At 41.1% G+C, this 24,965-nt stretch overlaps 2 protein-coding genes across 2 annotated transcripts in view; one reads left to right on the forward strand and one right to left on the reverse strand.

The window, feature by feature from the left end:
* ZNF277 (zinc finger protein 277) overlaps positions 1 to 14,493 on the reverse strand; it is a 46,071-nt gene extending 31,578 nt beyond the window's left edge. The window contains exon 1 of the mRNA XM_066319013.1: positions 14,426 to 14,493. Within this exon, the coding sequence (XP_066175110.1) occupies positions 14,426 to 14,468 (43 nt within the window). The 5' untranslated portion in view covers positions 14,469 to 14,493. The remainder of the gene's footprint in view (positions 1 to 14,425) is intronic.
* A 128-nt stretch (positions 14,494 to 14,621) lies between these two features.
* Positions 14,622 to 24,965, forward strand: part of DOCK4 (dedicator of cytokinesis 4) — a 230,641-nt gene continuing 220,297 nt past the window's right edge. The window contains 1 exon segment of the mRNA XM_066319015.1: positions 14,622 to 14,864. Within this exon segment, the coding sequence (XP_066175112.1) occupies positions 14,828 to 14,864 (37 nt within the window). The 5' untranslated portion in view covers positions 14,622 to 14,827.

A 24,965-nucleotide genomic window follows, 5' to 3' on the forward strand; every position in this document is an offset into this window, starting at 1 on the left:
GCTGGCCCTCCTGCTTACCAATTAAGGAAAAAAAAAAGTGTATTACCAGCAAAATATATCACCCTTCCTATTGTGTCTGTGATGAACAGCACAGGACTCATGAGACTCCCTATGTGAAGAGACCTCTATGAAACCCATCCATTTGAGTTTTGGATGAATCATGTTGTTGCCCCTGCGTTTTTATTCTCTAGCCAACAGAAAAACAGCATGACTGTTATGCAAAGAGATATCCCAAAGGTTTCACAGAAAGCCCTCTGAACTTGGGAACCAAGGAAATCCCTTTCTCAATCATAGAACTGGCAGCTGACACCATGTTGTTCAACCTTTAACAGGACAGATAAAACTATGGTCTTTAACAGCTAATTCAGAGGTAAAAAATGTAGGTAAGTAGAAAGAAGAGAACAGAGGAACACATTCTTTGGAAACTAAAACTAAGAAGTATACTACATTCTTCAGGGAAAAATAAAATAAATACTTTGAAGATGTTTGAGAATGAGATGGTATAGAAAAAATTCACATTCAAAACTAGAATGATCAGTGTTTATTATAAGCCCCCACAGGATAATGGATAAAACACCCAGTACAATGGATTTCTGATTCCTGCACAGGGACTGTACACACCATCAAAACAGTGGGAAAAAAATTAAAAAAGGCTGCCTCTTATAGAAATTATATGGCTTTATTTTATTTTAAGACTTATTATAATATAGACTAGTTAATCTTCACAGCTCGTGAAGCAACAAGATGAAAATGGATTAATTTTCCTTACTGGAATATTTTTACTTTTGAATACAATTATTCTGAGCTCCAAAGTAATGTTCGTTTGCACAATTAAGTAAACGTTACACCCACACATTATAACACAGCCCACAGCAGAACAGGCAATGTACTCCACCTGCACAATCACACATGCAATTATCACAAAGCAATATGCCATGCGATTTTACAGCCAATACAACAGATATTATTATCAGAAAGAAAAGGAAGGAAATATTCAGCATTTGAATTGGGAGTTTTGAAAGGCAAGGTCCCCAGAGATGGTTTAGCCAGTGTAACCACTTGCTGCCACCAAGAAGCAAGCACACGGGTTTTGTCTCATTAGGGACAAAATGATGACGTCTCATTATCCTGCCTCATTATCCTGTCTTTCTCCACCTTATTCCACCACTCCTAACCTGGTAGATGTACCATTGCCCTTCTTTTGTGCTGGCTCCCAGGCTTGCCAAATCCTTTGATGAATCAATCCAACCCTTTACCATTAAGGACCATTCCTTCCTTTTTGCTCAAGAATGTTAAAAATGCTCACATTAGTTCACCAAGGGCAAGAGCAAACTAAGGAGCGCACGGTGAGAAGCAGTAAGGTGAAACAGAACCTTCCTCTCAACTTCCTCCTCTCTTCTCAGCTTTACAGCCTCAGCTGTCTCATACAATTTTAGCATGAGCCTGCCACAGTGTGCAAAGTTTCTCCAAAGGCATTACACACAAAGGAAAAGACTCCACTAAGATTTTATCACTGCTTAACAAGGACACTCAGCACTGGCTTCAGTTTGCAGAATCCACTGTTGTCAGCATGGGCACATCTCACACACTAAATACAGTGTGGAGCTCTTGTGCTCAATTCTACTTGGTTGCACACCTGAACTATCTGCTCTAGCTAGCTCTGGGGACAAACTGAACACTGCTGCATAAATTGCATTCACTAACTACAAAGTGGAGGTACGTGGGCTCAGATGAATGAAGTAACTTCCCGGTTGGAACTCTTCACTCGCACACCTTGGCCCTGAGGTGCAATCTGTGCCTCAAGTGCCAGAGCTCAGGGAGCAAGACTCTTCCAGCAGGCAACCAGCAAGCTCAGGGAGGAATTCCATAAAGCAGTCTGCAGGGAATGCTGAGGACAGGGACACTCATATCCTTCTTTCTGAAGCTTTGCCACTAGATAAAAAGGAATTATGAGAGTCACAAGACCAGAGGAAAAGCAGGTAAGTCCAAACACAAAGGTTTTTAGCTAGGGAAGAAGAAATAGAACTATTTTAAAACAGATTAATTGATTTATTATTAAATGAAGAATGCTTTGAAAATTCAAGGCAATGCAAAGTCTGAGAACTGAAATGATGAAAAAGCAATTCATACAAATTTGCTTAAGACATATTTATGGGTGTCCTGCCATTTTTTTGTAGTCTACAGCACAACAACAAGGCCTTAGGCTGAGGACTTTACAATGTAAATATCCCACTGTTGGTAACACAAGGATAATGAAACAAAATAACATCTGCTGGAATGTTAAGTGTCTTTCTAATTAAATCCAATAGTTGAATGGATCAATTCATTACCAACAAATCTGGTTTATTATCTCATTAATACAGCTGGTTAATATTATGAGATTAGCACAAGAACTTGAAATGATCCTAAAGCAAAAATGAGCACAACAAAGACAATAGTGGTGAATACAGGAGTCCAAATAATGAGCAAAAGATGGATTTTTTAGACATGAAAAGAACAAAGGGAAGAAAGAATGACAGGAAAACAAAAGACACCTAGCAAACCTGGCACTCCACACTAGCAGCCCAGCAGATGCCAAATGGAAAACAAAAAGGCTGAGCATGCTCCTCCAGTTTCTCCCTGATTACACAGCAAAACCATGTAGTAGCCAAGATGACCAAACCCTTACAGACAGTACACTGGGGAACCAACCTGTATTCCTACAGGTAATTCTGCACAAAAGAGTGCTGCATTTAAAACCCTTTAGGAAATGAGCAGGTTTAAAGCTTTGTCTTGGAATCAATTGTTTTTGAGATGATAAAAGAGTATCGAGAAGGATCAGCCTGACACTCAAAATCCATACATGACAGCTTCCCCGATTTGCAGCCCTGGCACTGCAGCATCTATTTGTTGGCACAGCAGCATTCCCTAATTTGTGGTCATATTCTTGGAAGCAATTTTATACTGATTACAGGATTTTTCCTTTGTTTTCCAGAGTACCAAAGATGGATGACTAATGACTTGCCAAATAAACAGTATTCAAAGCCAAAACTCAGAATAATGAAAATAGAACACCCTGTCATGGCCCTCACCAATACTACATGCAAATATGCTTCCTAGTGAAAGAAGAATCAATGTACTCAATAATGAATAATCTTCTACCTCGATATATTAAAGCCCTCAAGTACTTCTATTAAGTTGAATTAAGTCTGAGTTCATGAGGAATTATTTAGCTATTACTTCTGCTTGTTAACACACTATGAATGATATTTAGTTAAAATGTCCATGTGCTCTAGGGGACAACACATCCTGTAGCTTCCCCCAAGATCAATCAGTCTCACCCTGCCTGTTTTTCATTGAATGCAAATGAGCACTTCAAAAGAACATTTAATCCTACAGCTAAAGCTTGTCAGTTTTACAGAAACTGTACATATTCTGTAGCATTTGAGGTCCAGGAATATGAGAATTTTATTCCAGTTAAATGACAGCTTTAAGAAAAGCTGTAAGTTACCGAATCCTAATAACTCAGAACAGAGTTTCTATAGAGCAGGTGTCTGCTGGGAGCTGGAACTAACAGAAATACAACTGTGCTTAATAGCCATATTTAACAGGGCTGCTCTGTCGGGGAGCTTAGGATGGTGCAGTTTCATTAGCATTAACAAGTGTTGCTATGGGTACCGCAGCACAGGCATCAGAACGCAACTGAATAGGACTGTGAAAGTGATTAATAAAAACGTGAAGTGTTGGAATTTTAATAAAACAAAACCAATGTGCTTGCCAATAAGATCATGTTTAAATAATAGACTAGATTATTGCCCAGTTCAGCAGCAGACACATGCCACTGCTTGTTGTCTTTCTGCTGGAGCCCAGACAAATCCCCACATCTGTAAAGACCAGAGCAAACCTACTGTTCTCACACAGAGGGACACACATGCCCACACACACTAATGAAAGTGATCCTAGTAAGTATTCATAACAATACTTAAGTGCTGATGTTAATATGCAATTTATAAATATTTAACACACTACAGCAGGTTCTATTGCAAGCTCAGAGCCATATAATGCCTCATTCCTGGGTAAATGACACAGACTTACATTAGTGTATCTAAATTCAGGGTTCCATATTTTGGTCACAAATATGAAACAATATTTTATCTACTTCAGAATTATATACTGAATAATTTTATTATACTTTTTAGAGCTTCTCTGATTTCTTATGACTACTGTTAAACAAAATTTCTGTTTACTTTTCCTTGTTTGATGTGATCACATGACTGAGTAGACATGGAGAGCTGAGATCCCTATTACGTACCAAAAAAAAAGGGATTAGAAGCAATGATTAAACCCTTGACTATTATCTGGAAAGATTAACAAAGTAATTATGTAGCCTGAAACTCAGAATGTTGAGTTACAAGAAGAGCAAGAAAATATACAACAGAAGAATTTGAAATGGAAGGATAAAAGCGACCATCCAGGTTCTTCTTTTGTACTTATCACCCAAATCTATCTAACAAAAATGAGCAGCTTTTTCTGTTAAACTTGCTATTTAGTATAAAGACATACAAAAGACATCATAATAAAGCATAAACAATGCTGTGGAAATTTAAGGTATAAAGATGGAATTTCTGCTATTTTCATATGAAAATTCCTGCGGGGGGGAAAAAAAAAGAAGAAAAAAAAAGCTACAATTTTGTGTCAAGGTGATCTAGATCATAATTTAAAAACATTAAAGAATATATACTGGAAGGCATCAAAAATAAAAAAAAAATGTAGATGCAAATGGAAAAAAGGCATGTCTTATTTTACGTTTACTATGTCTGTGACTTTAGCTCTCCCAGAAAGGAGGGGGTCTTAATAATGTGTTTAATATGGATAGTAATACTCATTGATACAATATATCTTTGCAGTGCCTTTAACAAATACTGTACTGAGCCTAGTAACTTCTATGCCAGCATTGCTATGAAAAGCAAGTTAATTACCTTACTCTTTACTTTTTATCATGACCATTTAGTAATGATCAATAATGCTTTATTACAAGGATTTTCCTTTTCTTGTCACATGTTCTTTTCCTCTAACAGGATTCAATTTCCAAGCACGTTTATCCTTTTGATGTTAAAAGAATTGCCTCGTGGTCTTTTTAAACAATTGCTTTACACCCTGTAACTAAAGTAAAGGCTGTGTGATTTGCCTTAAAAACATAAAGCCTGCTTTAGCAGTTCCTGTAAGACACCCCCATGTCATTATGATGGGAATTTCTACCATGCTCCTAACTAAAACGTTTGCATGGCAGGGTTTACACTGCAACTTTTACACTGGTAGGCTTTCCCTGAAAAAGGCAACTATGTGAAAAAAAACCCCTATAAATAGTGTGAAACTTTTATTTTAAATATCACTCTAATTTTTTCAGACTCATATAACCTAGAACTAACCTCAAAATGCATCCTGAGAGTGTTTTGGCATCCTTGTGTGTGTGGGTGTCATACTGACAGAACAGGCTGAAATCTCTCTCAGATATTCTGATTGAGCTTCCTGACACACAGAGAACCTTCAAGGCTGAATTAAGTGAATGTTGTACTTAATGAAGAATCTGTATGAGGAAGAGGTCCTGTGATGTTAGAATCTCTGTGGTTTGTTGCTGCTTTCTCAGTGAACTGGAGCTTTTCCAGATGGAGAGCAGCAAAATAAGTTGTTTCCACTTTTAAAATCAAACCTCTGTAAACTGGTATTCAAACTGGAAAAAACAGTGGCTCAAAAGGAAAGTTCATTATAGTGTGCAGTAATGTGAATCAACATAGTTCAGCCTAACTGATATCATGATTCAGGACAACAAAGCTTTGATTGTACTTCAAATAATTAACTAATTATACTCCTTACACATACAGTTTTTGAAAATTATTTTGAGAGGAAAGTATTTTTAAGTCAGGGCTCAAATAATTATGTCTTATAGATCCCAGGGACATCTCACAGCAGGCTATATAAAATTTCAGTGAGTGGATTTTGATATTGTACCAGAGTTTGAAATAAATATTTCTGTGATACTGTCCTCCATACATTCATTAAACATATAACACACATCTTCACTTCCTAAGTATGCTATATGCTTACTAACTGATACTGCTAATGTAGCTTTGGGCATGGATGATACAATAATTGAAATTAACTTCATCAAGAAACAGAATTAGAATGTTTGAATTAGTGATACAATTTGTTTATATTTTTCAGGCAACATTTTGCCAATTGTATAAAAACATGAAGGGTCTTGAACATTAAATCAGTACAGTAATAACACAGACTGCATGTTTTCATTCCATGTAAGACAAAAATCCAATTAAAACCTCCAGCAGGATGGTGTTTTTTTTACAGACCGGTCTTTAGAGAAAAAGCTCTACCGCATTTATTCATGCATTATAGAGTCATAATAAAATTCCGTGCTGGCACACTGGTCAAGACAAATGCTAGCAAAATGCTCCTCTGACAGCAGTATCACTTAGAACTGCACACATTTGTTTCATAACCATTGCTGGGTTTATATTGTGAGCCTTGTGCACTTCCACCACGGGACTCACAGGCCTACCCTGGGGCACATGTCACCAACTGGGCATGAGGTTCTGGATGGAAGGGGGCTGTGCCAAGCTTCCCTATGCTGCCCACCAGCCCTGTGTCTCCTCTTGCACCACAGCTCTGACCCACACGGGAGTCTGGCAGCCCCCAGTCACCCTCCGGCTGCTTTGTGCATTGGCAGGGTTTAGAGATCAGTCTCCAAGCATGTGAACAGGACTTGTTTGGAGCCCAGGTACATGAAAAATGGATCCCAAGCCTTAACAGAAACGGCTGGATCTAAACCAAGGGGCTGTTTGGGGTGGGAACACTCACTTCACGTAATCCAAAGCAGAAATGCCAAACCATGCAGTAGAGTTGCGGGCACTGTGGCACCCTTTTCTACTGTGCCTTATTATTTTTTCAGGTGAACAGAGCCCCAACATAGCATAAAAAATCGTGAGGTTGAAACAGAGGGTGTCTCAAGTTAAGAGAGCTTCTATACCAGAGGGATAAAGAGAAGGCGTTTAACCTGCTACAACTACACAGGGCCAGTAGCTACTCCTTGAGTACAAAGTTTCCGAAGACAAACAGGAGGATGACATCTTAGTGAGCAAGAATCAAACAGAAACAGCTGGGCCATTTCACCCTGGTCACTGCCTGTGAGTCATAAAAATCAGAGAAAAATACACAGAATTTTAAAAAAGAAGACCAATTGGAAGACTTGGTTGAGTGAAAACAAAAGGCAAAGATATCAAAAGGAAAGTTTAAAGAAACACAGTACAAAGCAGAGACAAGTGTCTATGGACCACTGAAACTACTGACAAAACACCCACTACGATTTCAAATGTAAAGGTCCACTATGGCAGAATATTAGGACAGAATGGCAAACAAGCAGGGACCATGGAAACACCTGCTGGAAAATCAGGTCTTGGGATCAATGACTGAACTACTGCAGCTAAACCATTTCCTACGGAAATATTAGAAATTAACATGTACTGCTATGGTTTGGGTTGGAGGGGACCTAAAAGAGCACCTAGTTCCAACCTGACCCTGGCCATAAGCAGGGATGCCACAGCTTAATTTCAGTTTGGTTATGTGGTTTTAGTAGTACTGACTAATACATTATTTAATACAGCAATTACCAGGTCATTGAATCTGGTCTTTTCCCATTCAAATTACTGTAATTAGGTACTGTAGAAAACAGCCCTGCAAATAACCCAGACTATTACAAACACATTTCTCCATTTTCAGTGAGACACTGGTCAGGATGATGCGCCCAGCTTTTCAGAGGCACAGAACTGCTTTAAAGTTGTACAAAACTCACCACATTTTTTTCCTCCCACTTCTTGAATGTCATGTTCTTTCCTGCATTGTGTGAGGCTTTTACTGATGCAATATTTAAAGCTACTTTAAAAAGCCCACAGAAAGACATTCAAATGCTTTCAGGCTTTTCTCCTGGTTTCAGCCTGCTGGGAGTTTGTGGAGGAGAATGTGAAGCAAAAACCTCAGAGAGAGACTGGAACAACTGCAGTTTTAGGATATAAATGGTTGCATAAAGTTGCAGAGGTTTTAAAACAGGACATGGTGGAAGAAAGCACACAGGACTGGGAAAGGTTATGAAGGCTGTTTGGAGAGACAAATTTAACCTATACTGAAGTTAAAATACTTAATGCCTGTAAATTCATAATAATTAAGGTTTTTTCTCCCTTTCCCACTGTTCACATACACAACCATATGCTAGTTTAAACCCTACCTCCCTTCATCAAGAAAGCTGGCTAAACCCTCAAAGGGTGAACTCTAAGACCTGTTTATATGACAGGCACAATCTGTGGCAGTCATCATTGCTGGCAAGAATCCACAACTTCAGTGCTCTTCCAGACAACCAGTACTCCCCAGTAAAAACAAAACAGTGAACAAGGTGTTTCAATAGGCTTAACAAATTATCCTGGCATCTGTGGTACACCCAGAACATTCAAAACACTTGAAACACCTCTCTAGCCCATACCTCTACATCTAAATAAAGCATGTCCACATCTATTATTTGTTCAAGTGATGAGAAAGCTTTTTTTGGGTAAGAATCAGATATTTGCCAATACAGCAACAGTTTAAAGGTCTTTATCAGTCTGGGGACTGATAAAACACCACTCACTCTTGCTCCTCAGCAGGTAACAGAAAGACTGAGCAGAAGTTTCAAAGAATTTGAAGGCTTTAACATGCAAACAAGTTACTATGTTTAAGCAGCGTACCTGCTCACTAGGCAGTCTGCAGCAGCTCACTTCCAACTGAGCTCTGGTTAGAGCATAGAGGAGCTGATATGAGGTAATTTGTTCATGTATCAAAGCCTTTACTTGCTACTGAGCAGGCAAGAATTGGTTTAGACGACTAGAATGAAATACAACGATAAAGGCTATCCATCTTTGCTTTTAGGCTATGAAAGTTTTCTGAATTCCAGAAAACCAAAAATGAGAAAACCAAATGGCAAGTCTTCACTGGGTGTTTTTGGGAAATACAACATATCCTATGCTTTGTGCCAACAGAAATTACACATTCATGCCGAGTTGTGGGGTTGCCCCTTCAGAAAAAAATACACTGCACATTTGCAACACTATTATTTGTAAAATTATGGCAGGAATCACAGGCACTTCAGATCTCTATCACCAACCAATACAATCCATCACTTATTCTATTAAGCCATTATGACATGTTTAATGAAATATTTAGTCTCACTTGTAAAGTCTCCCATCATCAGGTATTTAAGAAATGTCATGTGAAGGCTAAAAAACACTAAAATATTACCGCAACAGTTGCATGAAAGGATTCTGGTTTTTAAATTTTCAAGCAGAGAAGCACATAAAAGGTGATTTTACAACAATAACTTAGTAATTTCCAGTCCTCCAAAAGATCCACTTGCTTATCAGGTAAATGCTTAAAATTACTTTGAGATTGGATTTTTAATTAAAAATCCCCCAAAAAAGGCGCTTAAAACATTTTTAAATAATACTGTTTTAGGAGATCCATTCTGGTAATCAAAATAAATTGTGTTGCACTTCCAGAATTAATTAGTGAACCTGTCCTCCAGGTGTAATTGCTAATTGTTCAGTTCACAATGATTAATCTGCATCCTTTACAGAGCTTATAATGCCTCTCTCTGCTCAAAATCTGTAGTATGGTGGAAGCCTCAGGTCTTGAAATCCTCTACTGCACGCAAAGGTTTAACCTGAGAAACAATTACCGGTGGTATTCTGGAAGCTTGAAAGTACCCTGTGGGAAAAGAACTGAGGATGCAACCACTTGTGTGATCATGTGGAATCGGTGGGGGTTTTAAAGGAAGGGTACTGAGAGGATATCAACCTCTAAACACATGACTCAGAAATGGGCAGATACACATGGGCTGCTCATCAGGCAAAGGTGTCTGAGGATCTCTCCTGAATGAAAAGACAAGAAGAGGCAGCTGTGTGCTCGAGGCAATGGCTGCTGTGTCACCTTGCTGGAGTTTTCACCCACAGACACGAGCAGCCTGCAGCTCCCCATTCAGCACTATGCATGCTGTGGGTATTTTAGAGAGGAAGGAGGTAAAGCACTCACTCTGATCTGAATAGGAGTGGTAGCATAAGGAAGTGGTAGCAGGGGCTGAGAAGGTATCTAGTCCACCAGTTATTTGGTTAAAGACTACTCAGTATAAAAGAAACAACAAATAATAAGGACAGCAGTAGATTACACACAAATATTAATGAGCAGGTGAAAACAGAGATAGTAAGTTGTGTCTGCCAGTATGGGAACTAATGGCATTAAAGGAACTACTCACACATACTTCAAAAGGGTTAGGATGAACTTTTGTCATTGATATGAGAGGGGAAATGTGATTATCATATGTACTAGGGTATTTTTGAGAGTGTTTGTGGATGGGATCAGAAGGTGATAGTGGGATTTTGTATACTTTATGAAGAATTTAGTGGAGGGGACAGAGAAAGGGAAGGAGTAGGGGGCAAGCACCAGGCAATGGAGATGGAGAGTGGAGGAAAGAATAAAAAGGGCAAACTGTATTTAAAAAATGGGTAAGCTTCTCTGATCAAACCCTGCAGGTGATCACCTCTTCTCCTTCTTCTTACTAAATCCTTAACTACTCTTCTGTGTAATTCACCCTCTGTTCTATGTGTGATACTGCTGCGAAGTCTAAGTGCCAGCAACCACAGAAGATGCTGCAGCTCTCAAGGTCTGCAGGTCCAGGAACCAGCAACGGGAGGGACCATCGTGTGTCTGTGTGTAATTTAGTAGCAATGTACAAACTGCAGAAGCCAGTGAGTAGAAAACCTGTGTCTGGGAAGATGCAAGGAGCCCAGGGTCTAGCTGTGAGCACAGTGGGTGCCTGGAGACAAAGTCCAGCCAACAAAACAGAACATTATTCTAATACAGGAGGGATCCATGACTGTGGGGTGACATAAGGGCAAATTTCTGTGTATCCATTTTGAGAGCAAACACCAAGTTGCTAGCAAAAAAGGAGGAAACCTCCATGCAGGCTAAGGCAGCCCATGCACAGAATTCAGAGAGGTTTCCAGGATATGGTAATGTTCAAGGGATCCATCAATGCATCTGTCCCTCTCAATCAGAGAGTGAGGGTGCCTACAGTGTTTTCACTAGTGCACTTCAGTCCTGATCAGTCTTTGCCACTCCAAATGGGACTCAAAAGCACCATCCTCCTTTGCCCTCCACATCTTGAGAAGTCCTTAAAGGCAAGGCACAGCCACATAAATTGCTGCTGTTGCCATTTCCCTCACTCCCTGGCTCTCCCAGGGAAAGGAAACCATAAAAAGAACAAGAGGTTTACCTTTCTTTCCCAGGGGTTGATGCTGGGAATCCCTTTAATCAGTCCTTCAGCAGAGCTACCCTGATGCATGCATGAGCATTGCCTAAGGTGTCCCACAGCACTGTACCCTCTAATGCAGCTTGGAGTAGCAAATGGAAGGATTATGTCACTACAATGCAGTTGTCAGGAGTTAGTGATAACCTGGGGACACGATTTAAGAAACACTTGTCCATTCCCCACCCTTATTGTCTGAGCCAGTGGCTGGGTAAGCAGCCAAGAATCCATAGGGGCTTGTGAACATGGGAGTGCTGGCAAATCTAAAGAGGAAAGTATCCATTAACCCATATGGAGAAATCTTTTGGGTCTGAGAGTACATGGGACTGCCTTTCAGTGACCAGGAAAGAGAAAACCCTGCATTCCAGAGCACACTGCATTGAGCAGCTCTAAAAGCATCCTTAACAGAACTTAAGAGTCGACCAAAAGAAATAATGGCTGCACTATCAGCAACAAACCAGCTGTCACTGCAGTATCCTCTAGGTAGAACAAAAAAAAAGTAGACATGCGCAAGACCAGTCAAACTTACGTTTTCCAGAGTAAACTGAATATTTCTTAAAAATGGGGTACAAGAGAGAGACATGGAAGGAATCAGAGTATCGTGTTTTGCTTGGACATGGTGCACCCCAGCAGTATGTGTTCAAAAGCATCTGAGCATAAGAAGACCTTGAGTAGGAAACCAAAACTGCCAGACTGCTGATGAAACAGTGAAAGACAGACTTCCAGAAAAAATACTCCTTTTAAAATCCTTTGACAGATGCTGTAAGAAGTATTGATATGTAGCATAATTACTGCAGACTGAACAAACTGTACTGTGGACAGTGATATATTTATTAAAAGCCACTTGGTGAATGCTGCTGGAAGGAATGAACTAGAAAGCAACACTGTCCTGGATTAGAATATAAAAACACATGCTTTCCTGTAAATAGAATGAGCAAACCAGGAAATAGTATGTTATTTAATTTTCCTATATGCTGCCTCCAAGTAAGTGACACACCTCAGGTGCACATGCGAGTACAAGATGCTGCCAGAGAGAATAGTTTTGTAGAAATTAAACCTCTGAATGAATAAGGATTTTTTTCAGAGGCAGAGAAATAATAAATTTTAGGGTGGAGTATTTCTTTGCCCACAGACAATGTGATTTATCCTCTGAAGATCTCTTGACCCTAAGTGTTCTAAACAAATAATTTTGAAAAGGCTGTTTGAGCTATTAGGCACTCTTCCCTCTGTCCAAGGGAAGATGTTAATGCTGAAGTCAGTCATGGTTAACATGAGAGACAGCAGTTACAAGAGGGGGTAAAATTTTATGACTCCCAGCCAGCATGCTGGCAGACTTGTCTTATGGGGAGATGCCTGGACATACATGGAAATCTACAGGCTGACATATGAGTTAATTTAGCCTGACACCTATTATTTTGATTTTAAACAGTGATTTTTACATATTTCATTACGTAGAGACTCCAAATTATCTGCCAGGGCATGCAAAGGGAGTTTGGGAGCAAAGACAGAAAAAGTCCACTAGTCATTTCAATGAGTGTTTCTGCTCAGTAAAAGGAAAACAGCATAGGCCTCTAAATTTCCATTTTTCTAAAAAATTTCCTTTTTTTCTTTGGACTGGTGCCAATGTCTTTACAAGAGTTATCTGAAAAAACCTCAGGGTAACCTCATCATCTCCAGCAGTCCACAGACCTGTGTATACACAGAAGAGTTGCACAGACTCATGCACACATTCTTTACAACAGTTTAAACAGCACAGCTTTGCCTCCTGGTGCAACTACACCAGCGTGGAAATGCTCTAAAAGGGTCTGGCTTTTCATGTATGAGGTTCATGCCAACATACTGCAACACAGAAATAAGTCAAGAGTACTGCTTTAACTACCAGCATAAATTGATACTACTTTTATGAACAGAATAAGTAATTGATATTACTTTTATGAACTCACTATCAAAGGCCCAAACACAGAATAAAAGTGCCCTAACTCCAGGTTTGAAACTGCCTGCTTGCACATGACTTCCTTTCATTGTGTCCTTCACACTATTAATGACTGGACAGCAAAAGTTGCTGTCAGCCAACCTGAACTGAAAGCTACTCTCTTCTCTTAAATGTGAAAACATTAAACTGTTCTTCATTAGGATGAATGAATAAAATACGAAATGAAATAAACCCATAAAATCTCTAGACACCATTTCGGAATAATGATTTAATTGGAGAACACTTTTCTAAAACCAGACATACTCATTTTAGAGAAAACTTGTACCTCGTAAGGCAGCAAAGCAGCATTGTTATGACCAGTTTTCTCTTTTTTGGCCTGTGTCTTTCCACAGGACCAGAAGATACAACCTAGGCTGTTGCTCCTGTCTCAAAACACCCAGGTTTCTCTCAAAAGCACCAGTGTAGCCTGCAGGATTTCTGGCAATGAAAGAATTACGGTGAGCTCTAGCTAAGCTACTTCCAGAGGGGTGCAGACATAAAGACTTCTCAACAAGGACACAACCCCTGCTGTCCTGGCGGCTCACGGCACCTGGCTTATCCCTGCAGTAATTCCCCACGGTCTATTTGTGCTCCTCGCTGCGCACCGCCTCCTTTGCATTATCCCTGTGTACGTGTGTGTTGGCAAACGGATTTATGTGAGAAGCCAAAATGCCCCCGGACCATCAGCTCCACGTCCCACCGCTCAGGCGCGCTGCCGGCATCTACTCCCTCTCCATCTCCACCCGCTGTTGGAAACTCTTCCTGTGCCCACAGTTCCATGTGCCAAACGTGGAAGGACTGCCATCAGTAGGACCAGGGCGACTCACGTCCCCGGAACCAGCGGGAGGAGGGTGCGGGGCTGTCCGCGTCTCTCCTCGGAACCCCGCTCCGACGGCCGACAAGCGAGCCCCACCGCGCCGGGCCCTGGCGCTCCCGGCTGCCCCACACGTGTCCGCCCTTCCCCGTCCCAGGCATGGCTGCGCCAGCCCCGTCCCACCGTCCGAGCCGGGACCGCGGAACGGAGGGGAATGGGGGAGCGCAGTGCGAGACCCCCTCGCCTCCCGCAGCGCACTCACCTCCCCTGGCCGGCGCTCCCGCAGCCCCGCGGGACGCGGCCATGCCGCCGCCGCTCCGCCCGCCCCGGCGAGGGCGGCCCCGGGAGCCGCGCTCCGCCCCGCTCCGCCCGGCGGGGAGCGCGGGGCCGGACGGGGCTCGTAGTCTCTCCCGCGGCCGCGGGCGACGAGGGGCGCGGCTGCATCGAGGCACTACGTTCCCCGGCGTGCAGCGGGACGGGGAATATAAGTGGCTGGCGGCGAGCGCCTTCAGTCAGTCCGCCCGTCCGAACAATGCCTTCGCCGCTGGGGCCGGGCAGCCGCGGCTGAGCGCGGCGGGAGCCCCGGGCAGCGGACGGGCTTGCCGGCCACCGCCGCTCCCGGCGGAGGGGCTGGCGGGGGAACGGGCGCTCGCACGCCGCGAGCATGTGGATACCCACGGAGCACGAGAAGTACGGCGTGGGTGAGTGAAAGAGGAGGCGAGAGGGGCGCCCTGGGGGCGAGGAGCGGCGCTGCCGGCGAGGAGCGCATCCCGGGCAGAGCGGGCTCGCCCCGCGGGGCGCTGCCGCCGTTTCCCGCTGGAGCGAAGGCAGCGCCCTGCCCCTGTGAGTGCTGCCCGGGGGGCCGAGGTCCCGTCAGGGCGCGGGGGAGCGGCCCCTTCCCCGGGGGCACAACAAAGGGCGGCCGATGCCTGAGCCGCGGCTCCGGCATCTCCCGCCGCTGCCAGGGGATGGGGCAGGGGCCGGTCCCCGGTCTCCGAGGCGGACGCTCGGTTCTCCCCGCCGGCGCTGGGTGAAACGGCTGGCGTTTTACGGGGAACAGAGCAGCCTAGAAACATCCCTGGGAGCGGCGACCCAGCGATGGGTCGGTGAGAGACGGTGTCCGCCGGCGGTCCGGCGAGGAGCGCCAACGGGGCCGCGGGCATTGTTCGCGCGTCGGGGGTTTTGTCTCTGCCTCGCTGGAAACCAGACAAAGTGTCGCTTGTGGGAGCCTCGCTTGTTTGTACCCGTGCCCAGTGTAGGGTTCTGAAGTCCGCGGGTTTGACTTGCGGAATGATCGGAGAGACTCGCCGTGATTTTGTTTTTCTTGGCACCGCCTACGCCAACACCCGGTGAGCGCCGGCCGCTCGTCCCGGACAATAGCCCCCTGTGACACGGGTGTAGCTGAAGTGTTGTACAGACCTGCCGCCGTAGCAGGCGGCTCTGCGTGTGTTTACGTCGCATTTGAACGCGGAGTTGTTCATACCGGAGAAAAGCGGGAGGAGCGCGGAGCCCTCCTTTGTGTGATGTGTGTGTGTGTGTGTACCAGCGCTGTGGCGAGCCGAGAGCGCGGGGCCGCTCCGTCCCATCTGGAGTTGAGCCCAGATGTTGCTGTCCTCCGAATGCTAAATTACACAGATCATCGATGGGATTTTTTTTTTTCTTGACTTCTTTATTCGTCAGGTCGCAGCTGGGTTGCAAGACATTGATTAGTCCTGCCACCCGCCTTTCTTTACGAGGATGGGCAAGAGGCTTAAAAGCCACTCTGGGACTCTCTGGAATGGCATGCTGGATATTAGCAGTCAAGTATTTCAAGCTGCAGCCCTCGTCTCCGTCTATTTGTTGTTTATTTTTATTTTTGATCCTTGTGTTCTATTTCACAACTGAAGCACTTGCCTGCCTGCCCCCGCCCCCCCCATATACGAGCTAAAAATCACTATCTTTCTTATACTGAAAACAAGCAGATAAACACTGTTCCTCCTATTTGAATTACCATCCCATCGTTGCTAAACAATTAACAGATATCCCTTAAGTAAGCTTTTCTACCTTTAGTAACCCTTTTCAGGTACTTAGAGGTGAATTGCTCTTCAGCTCTGCCTTGCTTAGTAGAGCTGGTGTCACTGAAATCTTATTCCTGCTAAAGAGATATAGTTGCATTTTTTCAATAGAGATCTTCATTTGGATAAACCAGAAAACGTCGTCCACTACAAAGATTGTCTTTATTTGTGCCAATATAATATAGTAACCAAACCGATGTGTATTCTTATTTAAATTCATTTCCTGGTTTTCTGTGATTTGGCTTCCAAAGGCTATTCAAGTTAGTAACAAAAAGCCACTGTTCAAATTGGTTTCGCTGTACCCCTAGGATGGGAATGATATTACAGTTCAATATGACTTGCAAAATATTGAAATACTAACCTAAAGTAATTTAATTTTTTCTCTTGGATTGCTTTTTATGGGTGTGCTCCCTCTACCTGCATGATGAGTGCTGTCTGCAAAATCTTCACACCCAATTACCCTGTAAGCTATTGTACTACATAGCCGTGGGAGGAGAGGCAGGAGAAAGGGTTGTATCTTGCTGTATAATTATTTAAACTTTATATAAAGTCAACCTCATAAGTCAAACTTGCATTTTGCACCACAGATCAACTTAGGTGGTTTCTTTTTTACTGCTGAGATTATTATATTTCTAAACAGCTGTTTTAATACTTGTGTGTTTATCTGCTCTGGTAAAATGGGTGTGTTAGGAAGCCCCTTTGAGAATCCCGATTAGTTGTACCAAGCATATATATCCTTTATAGAAAGAGCTCAGGACTTGCATCAACCTCAGACCTCATCTGCATTTTCAGTGTGAATTCTGCAGCACATGCTGTGTGCTGCACATTTCTACTGTGGTGCCAAAATGGATGAATAACCAGACAACAGCCACCTGGTTGCACTGAAGGGTTGCTGGTAACCAGGTGGCTGTTGCTCACTTGCACAGCCTGACTGATCCCACTTTGAAGGGTAGGTGATACAAGTCACAGTCTTCTACATATTTTTTAACTTCTGCCTGCTAGCTATGGATAATATGTAGTTAATTTTTTCATTGAGCATGTTGCTTAACTCTGAGTTTATTTATTAGTAGGCAGACACTGCTAGTTCATTTCAGGGTAGACATTCATGCTGCTGTAAGGAGAACACTACTGCACTTTTATGTGCCACCTTTTATACTACGGCTGTGTGTTTTTATTTCCAAGGCTATAGATTTTGTCAGTTATGTTGTGTTATCCCTCAGGATGCTAAAAGTGAAATAAACACTGGAATGTTTCTGGTATTGAGAACTTGCTTTGTCTCTACAGCTGCATTTTCAGCACAGAAGGTTAAGCTTGTGTATTGCACTTTGAAATTGCCTATGTTTTGCATCACACCTCCAGCTGTGCTGTCAAACCAGTGATGGCATTGTACAGAGGATCCTGTGGTCATTTATGTGGAGTATTTAGCGCAAAATGTGTTGATGAAAGGGTAGGAGAGGTAAGATTATTTTTTGGTGTTAGTGTTTAAATCTGGTAGATGTCAAATGAAATTGATTTATGTAAATACTGTATGCTGATCTGTGTGAAATCAGAATCCAAGAGACTCACAGATTCATTTAGGTTGGAAAAGACCTCCAAGATCATAGAGTCCAACCAATGACCAGTGTTCTTTAGAACAATAATCAGACCTTTTGTTAAAATGAGTCATTTAAGACTGCCTAGCTTTGGATGCTCTGCAGGCACCAAACCAGTAAGTATAGCTTTCAAAAGTGACTCTTACTGGTTGGTGCATACTGGAAATTTTTAGCTGTAATAAATAGATCACAGGACTGTATAATTACCTTGTAGCTGCTGTTCGGGGTAAAGATACAAATTCTATTTCATCCTCTGTATTCAGGATATCTGTTTTTCTTTTTGTCTTACCGGATCTGCATATTGCCATATCACATGATTTCTCTGATTTACCTGAATCTGTAGGGGTGCAGTTACATTCTCTGCAAAGTAGGCAATTTACCCTTTTTCACTGAGCACAAAGTTTCTCAGCATTTCTCTGGAAGGCATTTTTTGGATTAGGGTGGAAAGATTAATTAAGGAGAATAATTAAAAAGAGTTGCTGAATGTATCACCTAGTTTATAAGCAAAACGGTATTCCAGATCCTGAAGTTGTTTTTTACAGCAAAATATACCAGTTTAACTCTGCCAAGCTGAAATAGTGATTGATATTTTTAGTGTGGTTAAGCCATAAATGTGCCTTTCTGAGAGGGGCATGAAGTTTTGGGCGTCTCCTAGTTTATATATGGAGAAGTGTAAGGTTCAAATGACTTTGTACTTTAAGCTGAGGTTCTTCGGAGGAAAAAGACAGGGGCCTAGTAGTTTAATGCAGGAGCAGTATTGACTTGCACATGAGCAAAAGCCAAATCAATTGGCTTGTGTCTTGTTCTGAGTTGCAGCCAAACTAGTCTTGTCTTGCTAGCAGTCCTGTTGAAAGATAGCGAAGATACCCTTATCTCTGTGCTGCAATCCCCTTTTTGACTGCAAGCTAACTTTACTGTAAATGAGCTCGGTTTGTTTAGCTCAACAGTATCTCTGTCAATATCATAGTATAATGTGTTTTGTTAAACATAAGCACTTCATTAGCTTTTCTTGTGTGCCTCTTCAAGCAGTACAAATAAAGCCTTTAATCAAGCCTTATTTCCTTCATTCCTCTTCATGAATTGTGCCTCACGTTTCTATGTGGTATTCACTTTGTACTTTTGTCTTGGACTAACGTTCTCACTAATAATGAGCTATATCCAAAACTTCTATCAAGCTGTCTAAATAACTATTTAGAGCTGAGGCAGGGCAAAACGTAATGTATTTGTGGGTTCATTTAACTAAGGGGTGAGTGAAGGGTGATTTTTGCTTCACTTACTGCTTGCAACAGTTTGTGGGGCTGGTCACCTGCAAGCAAGTGGAGATGAGGTACCATGGGGCTCCAAGAATGAGTGTGACAGGGTACTAGTGCTCCCTTTGCCTCACTGGGACAGTGGGAGTCCTTTGTGAAATCCTCCCCGAGTTCTAGCTAGCTGAGATAGCAAAGACCCACACATTTTCTATAGGAATATTTTTGATACATGACACATTTGTCATGGAGGCTTTTATATCAATTTAGCATGTCAGTCAAATAAAGGTGATATTTTTTCAGTCTTTTATAAAGGCAGTAACTTTCAATGTCTTTAAAAAATGGAATTATCTCCATCTGCAGCTTTTGAACAAAAAAAATTGCTGACTGCTGGAGTGCAGAAGATGAAGGTGAGCTTAAGTAAGTTTTGGTCTTAAGACTAGTCTTAGGTTAAGCAAATTAGGTGGTGAAATTTTCTTGAAATAAGGCTAATGAAGATTTTAAAACAGATTTTTAAAAGCTGTCTCAAAAAATCTGTAGATTTCCTTATAGGTTTGTAATGTCTTGAATGTCTTCGCTATCTCCTAAGGACAGCTCAGAGCCGGCTGGCTCATTAACATGTTGTACAGAGCCTTTCAGAGACCCAGTTTTTCCTATTCACTACATATCTGGAGCTATTGAGGAAAATTTCTGAAGGCAGAGTTTATTTTATGGTTAGCTGTATACTGATGTCACTCTTTCTTCCTCTTTTGCTTTATTGAGGTGTTTTTTTTTTGCCACCATTCTCAGTGTTGAATTTGTGAGGCTACTAGCTGGGCTGAATTTATCCAAAAGGTGATGGAACACTGGTGATTTCCATGACATAGGCCCTGAAGGTGAGAATGTGTTCTCCCTGTGGAAAAGGAGATGAGAAAAATTTTTTTTTTAAAATCTAACATAGGCTCATATAATGTGATTGCTTCTGCATGCTCAGGCAGTATGTGGTGGAGTCACTAACTTCTCTGTCAAGGAAGCTATAATTGGTTACTGGACTCCTACCATGCAGATCTCAGCAGCTTTTTGCACTGCTGCAAGAGTGTCTGCCATTGACTCATCTCTTTGCTTCCCTAACATGCACCCCAGAAAGGAAACTTCAGTATGAAATTTGGTTTCTTGTTTGCAGCTCGGTAAAATGTTTTCTATGATGTTCTATAGTTACTAGCTCATTTCTGAGTGTAATTCACTGTGTAGGTTTTGGTCTATAAAGTTCTCAGTAATTTGAGTTTTGGGATTGGGGAAAATCCTGAGGGAGCATTTGACTGCTTGGATCATTTGTGACACTTGAATGTATTCAGCAACAGAGACAAGGCATTTTGAGCAGACAGTTTGCACCCCTGGGAAATGTGTTACTTCATTTCTTTAGTTTTGAGAGACTTTGTGTTATGTTTTGTGGTTGGTTTTTTTTTTGTTGTTGTTGTTGGTGTTTTTTTTTTTTTTTTTTTAATTGAATTTGTTTGTTCTGTGAAGATACAGGGGAACAAGCTTGATAACCCATCAAAGCTTGGTTCCTCACAGAAGGGTTGAAATGCAAAGGTTTTACTTCATTTTCAGTCTGGAATTTCTTTTGTTAGTGGGGGATTTTTCCCCCCCGCCATGTAACTGTACATAATGGGGTAATCTTTTGTTTTGCTTTTCTTAATTTTCTTACTATCTGTTTGTGAGGAGCTGGGCAGAATGACTTTGAGGTGACCATCATCCACCTCCCAGTGATTTGGAATCCAAGTGACTGATGTGGAGGGTAATGTCTTTTTAATTTGTCACAGGCATTTAAATGGTCTTAAATGTCTCTAGCATTATGTAATACAGAGGATTGGTTTTATTTTTTTTTTTCCTGAAGGTGATCAATAGAAATACAGAAAAATGTTTAGAAAGAGTTTTGAGAGATTTAATCTGTACTGCTTTCTCAAGGCCAGGTCAACCCTAGTTGTCACTTCTGAAGGATATTTGCCAATATGTTTTTTAAAATGCTGATAACAGAGCATCTACAACTTTTATAATCAGTGCTTAGCAATCTCACTACCTAGTAAGTGTTTTGCACTGGATCAGTTTACCTCTTGAAGGTATCATTATGTGTGTGTATATATATATATAAAGTATATGTGAAGACTTGCCAAGACTTTTCCTTTCATGAAATAGCTCCAGTTATTTCATTCTTTCCTTGTAAATGATACGTTCTTACCTATGAACAATTGATCCATGTTCAAAACTGGACAGGGAAACTTTATCAGGTAAAGCATGAGGATCTTAGTTGTGTGCTTTAGGTGGTGTGTGTTGTGTGCTTGTCACTCCTGGTGTGACATTTGTTCCTTTTGCAGTAGCATTGCACTGACTCATGTTCAGTCGGGAACTGCTAATCAATCCTTCAGATCCTTTTCCGGAATACAGTTGTCTAGACAGTCGTTCTTCCATCCTGTATTTGTCAGCTGATGATTTCTGCTTATGTGTCTTTACTGAGTGGCACTTCTCTTCGATGCTATTTATTCTGTTTGTCAGCCACACTGACTCCCAAATTTCCTGTCTCTCATATGCCTGTTGGAAGCGCCCTGTTTGACAGGTTTGAGAGATGAAATTTAGGAACTGTACTCCCTAACAGAAGCAGATCGTGTTATAAGAAGCAGTGCATGATAAGCAACCAAAGATGCTGGGATGCCACAGTGATTTGCCATTAGTTTGCATTTGTATGTTGAAAGTAATGTGGTTTTCAGATCTTTACAATGACAAGAGATCAAAGTGAGCTGTTTGCAGTTTCTCTTCGTAGTGCATTTTCCTGGTTACTCAGAATTTATGTTCCCAGTTATATAATTTAAAGATGATATGATAACTTGTCAACTTTGCATTTCTGGGCACCTGAAATGTTTTGTTCAAAAATAATGCTGATCTAACTTCCAGATGCTCATGGGTGAATAGGAGAGCTGCAAACAGTGCAGTTCTGAAAGTCACCTGTGCTATAGGGACAAAAAAACAAGCTTGGATTTTGCAATTCGTCATGCATTGTGCTTGTTCTTTTTTTTGTTGTTTTCAGTAAGAAAGCAGGACAAAAATTAGTTTTGCAGTATTAAAAAATCAAAAGTCTTATTGTGGGGAAAAAAAATCCTTTCCTGCTGCTGATTGCACCTTTCATCTTTCTCCAGTTAAGGAACCAAGTCAATTTTTTTTTTTTTTTATTCACATGCAATTATTTGTCTACTGAACTTACTACAACTAAAAGTAAGATGTGTTTACTCAGGCCTCTAGTACGAAGAGTTTTGTTTTCTTGATAGTTTGTGTGTAGAAGACTGCACCAGTAGATGAGGTAATAAAAGTGAAAATGGAATTGTTAGTTAGCAAGATTCACTTAAGGTGTCTGAGTAATAATTTAAATTTGTTTCAGTTTTGCTTCTTGTGTTACTGGATTTCAAGTGTGTGTTTTTGTGCTTTCAGGGCTCTGGAAGTAGGTGGTGGCTGGCCTAATGCAGTCAGTAACTAAATCATGTGCTTGTTCAGCCTTTCTGCAGCAGAGAAGAAATGTGGTGCCCTTTGAAATCTGTTGCTTGGGATTTCTTGAGTTGAATTTTATTGTTATTTACACTGAATTTATGATTTCTGAGTGTTATTTAGAAATGCAAAATGAGTCCTTAACTATAAAGATGTATACTGATGCTTTTTTGTGACTAGTTTTCATGGAGAAAGTGTGAATAGACTGTGGATAAGAGATTATAAATGCATTAATAGGGGCTCTTCCATAAGAGAAATTATGGAATTCTGTTTAGTTGTTTTTAGAGCAAGGCATTTTCTGTTACTATCATAAACCATTTACTATGTAATAAGATAATGTTTTATAAAGTTTTATTTTAACTTTTCTCCAGCGTAGTGTAGTGAAGCGAGTATGTACAAGAGGTTGGGACAGGACACACCAGTACTCCTGATGCTTTGTTTTGTTCCATGGGCTAACTGCAAAATTTGTATTATTTCATTATTTTTATTATAGAAACCTTAATGAGTAAGAGCTTGATCCTTGATCAAGCAGGAGTTCTTACAGACCGTATAAGTGTGCAATAGTTTTACTTTCATGAAGTAGCATTCATGCTTCTTTGGGTGATGTTGCACATAAAATAAAGTGTTAATTTTTTTTCTGAGGAAAGCCCTGTGTGAAGATGGCTGGGTTTTAAGTGCACTATCTTGTCTTTTGGACAAGAATATAGCATGGGGTAACTTCAATGTCACCAGAGGTAACACTATGAACCAATGAATCCATAGGTACAACTATGAGGAACACTCCTCAGACTTCTAGGTGCAGCTGTGAGGTACACTGCTTGAAACTAAGCAGGATAGAGACAGTAGTAGTTTCCATAAAAAACAAAAATGGGTAATAGTTTGGATCTTCAAGGGATATGCCTCTCTTCCTAGGCTGCATGGTTCCTTTCTTCACGTCTGTACTAGGCCTGTTAGTACAGAGAGAACACAGAGCTTGACATGCAGTCTTTGTGTTTGCATAGGATTTAGAAGTGTTCCTTCTGGTGTTGAGATTGTTTCCTCTCTTACTCTGATACAGAAGAAATATAAATCCATATTTTTGAAACAATTTCGTGGACAACAGTTGGCAGAGCTGCTGTTTTTCATGGCTAATAGTGGAAATGTCTTAAACATTCTTTACTTATCTGTTTCTTCCCTATTCTTTTTTCATTTGCCCCCTGCCCCCAGCTTCCTTCCTTTTTTTTTAGTCTGTAGAACTTTGAATTTCCTCTTTTTTTGTCCTAAGGTGCAAAACAGAAGATCCCTGCTCTTCTGTTTCAGTGTAAGAAACACTTGTCAGTTCTCTACTGGGTTTGTAACCTCTGTTCTTCCACCTACCCCCATCAGAAAAAAAAATTACTTGCTGATTATAAGTCAAACCAAAATGATATTGATAACCTCTTTTCCATTTGGGATAACAAGACCTTTTTCTCATGGGGCCAGATGTAGTTCTGAGTTCTCAGCTGTGTTGAACAAATGGGCTTATTCCTATTGCTTGCCATTTTATATTGGTAAAGTAAGGGTGATTGTGTCTGCCTGCACATATTTTGCCATTTTATTTGTTTTGGTGATATGTGTCAGTGATAATATAAGCATTTCAAGTTACACATTCTCTGGTTATTTCCATTACTGGAAAGCTCAATTCAAATCACTTAATTTTTAATTTTTTTTTTCAGATGGAATTGGAAGACAAAATACTTGTATATGAAAAAGACAACAGACAAGTTAGGCTTTTCATAATGATTTAATTATCCTAAGACTATTTCTTTCCACCAATTAATTAAAAATGCTGAAAATACGTAAAACATCAGGATGCTATGTGTTTTTCAAGGCAAATATGTGGTGTTCTTGCATGTGAGACAGCTGTTGGTTTTAGAGTTCAATCTTCTTTAAAGATAGTGTTTGGAAATGTAACATGTTAAGCAATATTCAGAGGAATCTGAGGTAATGGCCTTGACCTCAGACATGGTGACTATGGAAAATCACTTATTCCATAATTGCCTGCAGTGTTACTTCTTTTAAGCTGCTGTCAGTGGTTACTTCTAGAAAATGCTATTGTTTTGTTGGTTTATTTTTTTAAAAATATGAATAGTAGCTTTATCTCAACCTGAGCAATTACAATGTGCTTCAAGAAGTAATATATAAAACTTGTTGACTTGGTGAAAAGCCTTGGCTTCGTGGTGTCATGAAGGATGCGTGGTGTCAGTCTTGCTGTTGCTGCCTCTTTGTTGTTCAGTGTTGGACTGAATCCATTGCTTTTGTGTCTTCAATCTTAAGTGTACTCTTGCTTGTTTACATTCAGAAAATTCCTGGGGAAGCCTTTAAGATTGAAAATTGTTGAGCTTTAATGTATTTGCATGCAAAGGAAAGCATCTCTT

The sequence above is a fragment of the Sylvia atricapilla genome, chromosome 5, assembly GCF_009819655.1.
Source record: "Sylvia atricapilla isolate bSylAtr1 chromosome 5, bSylAtr1.pri, whole genome shotgun sequence".
Lineage (NCBI taxonomy): Eukaryota > Metazoa > Chordata > Aves > Passeriformes > Sylviidae > Sylvia > Sylvia atricapilla.